This window comes from Orycteropus afer, unplaced genomic scaffold (genome assembly GCF_000298275.1).
Source record: "Orycteropus afer afer isolate SDZICR_OR568_19922 unplaced genomic scaffold, OryAfe1.0 scaffold00052, whole genome shotgun sequence".
NCBI lineage: Eukaryota > Metazoa > Chordata > Mammalia > Tubulidentata > Orycteropodidae > Orycteropus > Orycteropus afer.
The window spans coordinates 2,627,961-2,637,531 of NW_006921639.1; the positions used below are offsets into that span (position 1 = coordinate 2,627,961).

Sequence of the window (9,571 nt, forward strand, 5' to 3'; positions counted from 1 at the left end):
CCATGAGGCTAAACAGTTTCAGGCCTTCCAGATCCAGATGGACTAGGAATAAAGGCCTGATAACCTACTTCCAAAAATCAGACAGTGAAGACTCTTAAGTAGCATAATAGCCCAATCTTTGATTGGTCACAGGACGGCACAGGACCAGGCAGCATTTTGTTCTGTTGTGCATAGGGTCACCATAAATTGGGCTGAATCAACAGAAACTAACAACGATGACTTAAGTGTCACTGAATGAAAATGCTAACTCCCTATAATCCCACATGCTCATCTGCCCTCCCTGGCCCATCTTCCTTCACTGTACCCATCACCCCCTAGCCTACAATTAAACAAACAAAAAACAACCCAACTCAGGGCAACCCCACGTATGTTAGAGTAAAATCGTGCTCCGTGGGGATTTCATGGCTGTAATCTTTACAGAAGCAGATCACCACGCCTTTTTCTTTTCCCCATGGCACTTGTGGGTGGGTTCTAAACACCAAACTTTTAGGGTAGTAGTCGAGTGCCATCAGGGACCTGTAGTCTACAGTGTGTTATTGTGTGCAGTCGAGTTGATTCCAACTCATAGTGACCCTATAGGACAGAGAAGAACTGCTCCATTGGGTTTCCTAGCTGTTATTTTTACACGACCAGAATGCCAGGTCTTTCTTCCGTGGAGCTTCTGGTGGGTTTGAATAGCAGGCCTTTCAGGTAGCAGCAAGCTCTTAACTCTTTTATCACCAGGGCTCCTCTAACATACAATAGTTTCCTTATTCATTATGTCTTGTCCATTAGGATGTGAGCTCTCTGAGGACAGAGAGCTGTCTTTCCCACTTCCTGCAGCCCCAGGGTTCACTGGCTGAGTGAGTAAGTGAACACAAGCACAGACATGGGCACTCCAACCATGGCCACACCTGGCCAGGCCTGCTGGAGTCCCCTGCAGCAGGCACACTGCCCATCTGTGCCACACTCTGAACAAACAAGCTTTGAAGGGCTTACAGACTCGACTCCATTAGTAATTAGTGAAAGGAGGTCTGTTCTTCTAAGCCTCCTTCCCAGGAGAAACCAGGCTAAGAAGGCTCTGCCAGGAAACCCTCACACCGGCTGATGGGACCTACCTGGGAGGCTCATGCGTGCCCAGACTTGCCTGCCATTGTGAACTTGCAGGACTTCAGCCTTTCCTCCCCATTTCAGGTCCCTGTTTTAGTTCTCATGTGTTCCTCAACACACAGCACATAGTCTGAGAAAGCAGATAAGCTTGGGCTTGGGAGCAGGGGGAAACTGTGCTCTCTGTAGGATCCTGCACACAAGTGCCATTCTGAGCAAGCAGAGAGAGAGAAAGAGAGAGATGGACGTTTGGGCCAGTGGGCCGGGCACCTGCGTGCGGGTAGGATGCAGGTAAAGGTACTAGGTTGCTGCTCTTCCTGGAGGAACAGCTGGGGCTGGGACCAAGCACTGCCTTGGGGGTCAGAACAGCTACCTTCTTTCTCAGTTCTGCTCCCCAACTAGCTGTGCCATCCTGGACCAATTATCCTCTTTGACTATTAGTTTCTCTTCTTTCTTTTTTTTTTTTTTTTTAATCTTTCACGTAGTAAAATATGTACACATACACAAAAATATTTAGAGTCCTTCTTCAGGGACTGGTCCTTCCTGTTAACACGTCAAAAGTACATGAGACGGACATCTAACCATCCTCATTTGCAGTGCAGTGAATTACTTAGTATGGCTCTTCTAGATGTGGCCTTTGTGACTCCCATCAGATGGCTGGGTTGTTGTTATGTGCCGTTGAGTCGGACCCGACTCACAGTGACCCCTCCTTGGGTTTCCGAGGCAGTATCACTATGGAAGTAGATTGCCCAACCTTCCTTCCGAAGAGTGGCTGGTGGGTTTGAACCGCCAGCCTTCTGGTTAGCAGTCAAGTGCCTTAGGCACAACACTATATGAGGTACTTTGTAACCCACCAAATGGACTGGATAGCTTGCTAATAATGTAAATAAGGTAAATGGCACCCTTGTGGGGGCGGGACCATGCAAATTATGTGTATGGAACCATAACATGGGGATTAGTCAGTTTTGCCATCCCACTAGGCTTAAAATGAGTCATTCCAGAGGTGGAAAGAGGGATCTCACTGGCATCAAGAGAGAAGAGCCAGGAGTGAAGTGTGTCCTTGGATCCGAGATCCCTGCATTGAGATGGCAGTAGCAGGGGCAGCAGAGCCAAGAGACCAGCATGGGGCTGAATGCTGGGCTTCCCAGCCCATGGAGTGAGAAGGCCTTTAAGTGCCTTTGGGCAGGAGGCTTGCTGCCTCCTGGGAGTGCACCTTTCAGCAGAGCTAAAAGAGTTTTTTAACACTTGCTTGAGTAGGAAGAGGCCAGACCTAGAGGTCAAGGGCTAAAGCTGAGTGCCTGCGGGCGTGGCCAAAGAGAGGTTGTCCTGATCAAAGAATTGTATTCTGAGCATTCAGGAACCTGACTTGTAGCCTAGTATGTCCCTAATAAACCCCATAATTGTGAGCATTGTCTGTAAGTTCTGTCTGGCCATTGCAATGATTTAGATGTATGAACCTAGCAGAGAAGTAGAGTGTGCTATGGGAGGGATGACTGGTGTCAGAATTGGCAAAAGAGGGTGATGGCATATCTGACCTCTTCCTTATAGGAATAAGCTTTGGGCTGCTGCTGCTGATTTTCTCTACCTTTTGTGAAGTTAGAGGAGGCCAGAAGACACTATCCTCACCCTTTTTTGCTTTGCTTCTAAGGAGCATTCTGGCTATACTTCTTCTAAGACAAATTTGTCTGTTCCTCTGACAGTCCATGTATGATGGTTTATGTTATGTGTCAACTTGGGTAGGCCATGATTCTCAGTGGTTTGGCAGATACTATGTAATCCTCCTCAATTTTGTGATCTAATGTGGGCAGCCAATCAGTTGGGATGGAAGTTTCCTTGGGGGTGTGGCCTGCCTCCAGTATATACAGATGTTCTGACAAAGCTTAAAGCTAAAGAGTTCACACACTTGCTCTTGCTCACTGACTGCCCCCATGTACTCGTCTTGTGGTCTGACCTCTGACTCTTGGAGAAGCCTTTGGCCAGCTGCTTGACTACAGATTTTGGGTTTGTCAGCCCCTGCAGCCACATGGATTAGGAGGAACATTCAGCCTGCCTCCTGACCCACAGATTTGGGACTTGCCAGCCCCCACATTTGTATGAGCCATTTCCTTGAAGTACATCTCTCTATATATAATATTTATATGTATACTTCACTGGTTTTGCTCTTCTAGAAAACTTATAGTCTGCTATGGATTACATCTCAATATAAAGAAAATGAAAATCATCACAACTGGACCAATAAGAAGCATACAATAAATGGAGAAAAGATTGAAGTTGTCAAAGATTTCATATTACTTGGTTCCACAATCAACACCACTGGTAGCAGCAGTCAAGACATCAGATGATGTATTGCACTGGGCAAATCTGCTGCAAAAGACCTTTTTAAAGTGCTGAAGATCAAAGACGTCTCTCTAAAGACTAAGGTACACCTAGCACAAGCCTTGTATTTTCAGTCACCTCATATGCCTGTGAAAGCTAGACAATGAATAAGGAAGACTGAAAAAGAGTTGCTGCTTTTGAGTTGTGGTGTTGGTGAAGAATACTGAAAGTACCACGGACTGCCAGAAGAACTGACAAGTCAGTCCTGGAAGAAGTGCAGCAGGAATGTTCCTTGGAAGTGAGAATGGCCAGACTTTGTCTCACCTACTTTGTCATGTTGTCAGAAGGAACCATTCCCTGGGGAAGGATATCATGCTCGGTAAAGTAGAGGGTCAGAGAAAAAGGGGAAGGCCCTCAACAAGATGGATTGACACAATGGCTGCAACAGTGGGCTCAGGTATAGCAAGGACTGTGAGGCTGGCACAGGACCAGGCAGTGTTTTGTTCTGTTGCACACAGGGTCGCTATGAATTGGAACTGACTCAACAGCATCTAACAACAACAACAACAAAACACCATGGTATATTAACTATTCTTTGTCAACACTATAGTTCAGATGCACCAGTTCTTCATTTTTCCTCATTTATGGTCCAGCTTTCACATGCATATGAATATAAAATTGTTGTTGTCATGTGCTGTCGAGTCGGACCCAACTCCTAGAGACCCCTCCTTGGGTTTCTGAGGCAGTATCACTATGGAAGTAGATTGCCCCATCTTCCTTCTGAGAAGTGGCTGGTGGGTTTGAACCACCAGTCTTCTGGTTAGCAATCAAGTGCCTTAGGCACTCTGCCTACTTTTCACCTTTGTATAAATGGAATCATACAGCATGTTATTTTGTGTGTGTGTTTGGCTAATTTGTTCCACATTATGTTTGGAAAATTCACGTAAGTCATTGGGTGGAACTGCAGTTGATTTATTCTCACTGTTGAAGAGCTTTCCATTACAAGAAAGTATTATATATTTATCAATCCATTCTATTGTTTCTGGATACTTATTTCCAGTGTCGAGCTATTACAAATATGGCTGCTGTGAACATTGTATACAAGTCTCCTGATACACCTGTATGCACAATTCTATTTGGTACATACTCGCAGTGGAATTGCTGGGACATATAAAACCAAAAAAAAAAAAAAAAAAAAAAAAACCACTGCCATCGAGTTGATTTTGATTCGTAGTACGCATAACACCAACTTTACCAGATACTGCCAAACAATTTACCAGTATGTTCAAGTTCCTGTAGCTCTGATCTCATCAACACTTGGAATCATTAGTCTTTACCTTTAGTCATTCTAAGGAGTTATGGTGGCATAGTGGGTAGGGTAAGTCTGCTAACCGAAAGGTCGGCGGTTCGAACCCACCAGCTGCTCCATAAGAAGAAGATGAGGCAATCTACTTCTGTAAAGGTTTACAGCCTTGGAAACTCAATGGGGGTTTGCGATGAGTTGGAGTCGACTTGATGGCAGTGTGTTTAGTCATTCTGGTGGGTGAATACAGGTATCTTGCTGTGGTTTTAATTTGCATCTCCCTGATTACCAGTGAGGCTGAGCACCTTTGCCTATGTTCATTGCTCAGGAGGATTTCTTCTTTGTCAAGTGCCTATTTGAGTCTCTTGCCCATGTTTTTACTGACTTGTCTTTGCCTTACTGATCAATAGCAGTTTGGGGAGCAGGTAGTCTGAAGGATATGTGTTGCAGATACCTTCTCCCAATCTCTACTATGCCTTTTCATTTCCTTAATCTATCTTTTAAAGAACAGATACTCTTCATTTTACATAGTACAATTTATTAATACTTATTAAAATTCATTTGAAAAACCTTTCTCTATCCCAAGATCATGAAGACATCCTCCTTTCCCTGGCACTTTGCAGTACAACATCTGTTTGGACTCTATTCTGTCCCACTGGTTGACTTTCTATAACCTGGAACCAAACAAATCCTTTGGTGGATTCCTGCAGGAATCTTTGAATGGGCTTGGACCTTCCAAGGCCATTATATTTTAAGGACCCCTAATGGAGCAGTGGTTAAGCTCTTGGTTGCTAACCCACAAGCCGTTTTGCAGGAGAGTGATGTGGCAGTCTGCTCCCATAAAGAGTACAGTCTTGGAAACTGTATGGAGAAGTTCTACTCTATTCTATATGGGTCACTAAGAGTTGGAATTAACTCAATGACAGTGGGTTTTAGGTCAAATTTGATGTAATTATCAGGGTCTGGGAGCCACAGTGAATCTTGTTATGCTTTTAACAGGAATCCTGTTATGCTTGTTATAGCCCGAGAGGAAAACTGTGACTTTCAAAGTTGAATCGACTCTTCTAGGTGAAGGCTTTAAGATTTGGTGGAAGGTGGTCAAGCAGGCCATGGCCAGGATGGGACAGGAGGGCCAGTGAGGTGAGGTGTAATGGACTAAGCCTGTAGTGTATGTGGGATGCTGAGATGGGCTCTGAGCCTTCAAGGGTGGGGTCTACCCCTGCCTGGACTATTTTTGTTACTCCAAACCTGGGTGGGCAAGAAGGATATCCATGGCTCATGTGACAGGGCCTGACCAGCCTGAAGGCTCCAGGTCTCTAGGTTCCACAGAGTTGGTGGCCTCGCCCTCCCAGCATAGTGATCCCAGCTAAAAGCTCTCTTCACGATGACCCCACGTGAACACCAGCCTACAGAGTCAGTGATTGTACTGCTGGGAGCCATCTTTCCTTTCTTTTGCCCCTCATGTCCAGATCATCAACAAAATATGACAGCTACACTTCTGACCTTTCTTCATTATCTCCTCCATTCCCAGGCCAGTCTATGCCATGTCACTTCTTATCCAAGATTGCCACAGCCTGCTGTATCCACTCTTGCTCTCTGTGGTCTATCCTTCACATGGCAGCTAGAGGAATCCTTTTAAACAGCTAAGCCATGAGGAGTTCTGGTGGTGCAGTGGTTAAAATATCTGGTTGCTAACCAAAAGGTTGATGGTTCAAACCACTAGCTGCTTGGGAGGGGAAAGATGAGGCAGTCTGCTTGTATAAAGATTTGTTGTTGTTATGTGCCTTGGAAACCCTGCTGGGCAGTTCTACTTTGTCGTATAGGGTTGCCATGAGTCAGAACTGACTAAATGGCAGTAGGTTTGATTTGGTAGTCAGGTCATGTCACTCTGTGGGTCCACAAAAGAGTCAGAACAAAATCTGAAATTCCCACCATGGCCTTCAAGGCTCCAGTGATCTCTCTCACCTCAGGTCCTAGGCCTTCCTGATATTCCTCGTGTTCTCATGACTCATTCCCACCTAAGGACCTTTGCATATGCCAGTCTTTCTGCCTGAATGCTCCTCCCCCCAGTATCCCTTTGGCTCTTCTGGTCACATCTCACTGCTTTATTCTGCTTCATTGCATTTATCATCCCTTGACATTCTATCACATATGTACTGCCACTCAAAAATGGAAATAACATGAGGGCAGAGGCACCATCTATCTTGGGTATCACTGAATTCCTAGTACTTAGAGTAGTTGTTAGGTACTGTTGAATTAATTTTGACTCATAGCAACCCCATATAACAAAGTATAACTGTTCCACAGGGTTTTCTAGAATTGAATCTGGTACATTTTAGGCACTCAATACATGTTTGTAAATGAATGAGGAAGCAAATAAATAGCAATCTTCATTTCAAACTAGGGACAAGGAGTGTGTCCTCTGGGCAGGGCAGAAGCCCTACCTGGCTGAAGCAGGGCAGGGTGGAGAGGAAGGATGGTCAGGATCAGGAATCTGACATGAACCCCTAGGTGCCTGCAGCTCATTTCCAGCCAGAAGCTGGACCATGTGGGACCACCTCATACCCTCTAAGCATGCAGGTGAAGGTCTGGACACAGTAGGCAAATACACACAAGCCAGAAATCTATGGTCAGAAGAGGGCATATTTATAAAAAGCAGATCTGGTTTCCCTTTCCAAGGCCTGCCTGGTACACAGGTGAGGGCTCCTGAGGGTGAGTGGCAGAAGTGGGAGACACTGTCAGCCAATAGCTTGGGACACAGCTGACCAGTTCCAAGGAAGAGGGGCCTGGTGGGCTTAGCAGGTGAATGAGAAGGGCAGAATTACCTGGAGACAGGGGTTCAAGAGGGCAAGCATGCAAGCTACGGGCAGTACCTCTGCCCAGAGGGGCCCAGATGACCCGGCGGATGGCCCGCACCCAGTCTTCCATGTCACTCTGGGAGCTGGCCATGAGCAGGAAAGCCTCGTGGTTGGCCGGCATCTTCTCCCGCTCCCCAGCACCACCTGCAAGACAGGAAGACAAGTGGCTCACTGAGAGGTCCCTGTGTATGTGAGTGTGTGTGGGGGGGAGGGGTCACCCCCCCAGCACTCTCTCCAGCCCCCAGTTAGCTAACCCTATAAAACTTTTCACCAGTGGCTGTGCTTATGGGTTCTATTTTTGCAGCCCATTCCCTATCACCCTACAAACTCCTTTTGGGAGCCCTTCTTGTTTTTCTCTCTTCTTCCTTTGTCTCATTTTGTTATTTTTCCTAATCAAAATAGAATCATTGGAATAGATAAATAAACTATGGTACATACACACAATGGAATACTACGCAACACTGAAGAATAATGATGAATCTGCAAAAGACCTCAGAACATGGATGAACATAGAGGACATTATGCTGAGAGAAATTAGTCAATCACAAAGGACAACTATTGTATGAAAAACTACTATAAAAAGTTAAGAAAAGGTTTACACACAGAAAGAATCATTTTTCAAAGGTTACCAGGGTAGGAGAGGAAGGAAGGGTAGATCACTAGCTCCAGGGTAGACACTATTAATTTGGGTGAAGGGAAAGGCAATATACAATAAGGGGGACATTAGCACAAAATGATCAAGGTAATGGAAGACACAAGGAGGAACACAAGAGTTAAAGGCAACAAAGGTAAATATGATTACACACACAATCCTGCAATGACAGTAATGATAATAATTTGCAAGTGAATACATAGCTAGATACTCAATCTGAACAGGGGTGGGAAGGTGAATGGGACTACCCATGAATATATATAGGTTCGACAGAGAATATCTCTACATATGTATTTATATGTGCTGCCAGTATATCCCTATAGTAGAGCATACAGGAGGCAAGGTTATGAAAAGTCTTAGTCACAAATACCTTGAGGGAATGAGTCATTGGATATGGAGGCTCTGGACCATAGTCTCAAAGGTCACGAAGGTCAACTGGCACTAGATAGTCCACAAAGACAATGTTCTACATCCTACTTTGGTGAGTAGTGACTGAGGTCTTAAAAGCTTGTGAGCAGCCATCTAAGGTACATCTATTGCTCTCTCTGGAGCAAAGAAGACTGAAGAAAATCAAATAGGCAAGGAAACAATTAGTTCAAAGGACTAATGGATCCTGTGAACACCAGCTTCCATAACTCTGAGACCAGAAGAAGTAGATGGTCCCTTACTACCACAGCTGATTACTCTGAAAGATACCACAATAGGAGCTTCCAGATAAAGCAGGGTGAGAATGAGGAACAAAGCTCAAAATCGTGAAAAAGACCAGGCTTACTGTCTGATAAAGTCTGGTGGAACCTCCTTGACTATGGCTCTTAGCGATCCTTCAATCTAGGAATTGAACTTAACTCCCGTGACTCAACTGTCAGCCAAACAGCCCTATAAGGCAATATAACAGTAATATCAGGAAGGAATGCACTCAGAACAATCAAGCATATGAGATCAAGAGGACAGCATTTGCCTAGGTATAGAGCTAAGAAGGTGGGAGGGGATGGGAAGGAAGTATGAAGGGAAGTGGTGGGTGCAAGGAGGAAGTGGGAAGAAAGCTATTACAGTGTGGGGATTGCAGTAAATGTCACAAAACAGAATGTGTATGAATTATTGAATGGAAAACCAATTTTCTTTGTAAACTTTCACCCAAATCACACACACATACACACACACACATAAAGAATCAAAGAATCTTGGGAACAACTGTTGTTGTTGTTAAGTGCCGTCGAGTCGTTTCCGACTCATAGCGACCCCATGCACAGCAGAACGAAACACTGCCCAATCCCGCGCCAGCCCCACAATCCCTGCTATACTTGAGCCCATCATCGCAGCCACCGTATCAATCCATCTCATTGAAGGCCTCCCCCT

The 9,571-nt window shown here is 45.2% G+C and overlaps 1 protein-coding gene across 1 annotated transcript in view; it reads right to left on the reverse strand.

Annotated features, from left to right (window-relative positions):
* Positions 1–9,571, reverse strand: part of ARHGAP22 (Rho GTPase activating protein 22) — a 430,840-nt gene that overhangs the window by 33,392 nt on the left and 387,877 nt on the right. The window contains exon 4 of the mRNA XM_042780657.1: positions 7,579–7,707. Within this exon, the coding sequence (XP_042636591.1) occupies positions 7,579–7,707 (129 nt within the window). The remainder of the gene's footprint in view (positions 1–7,578; positions 7,708–9,571) is intronic.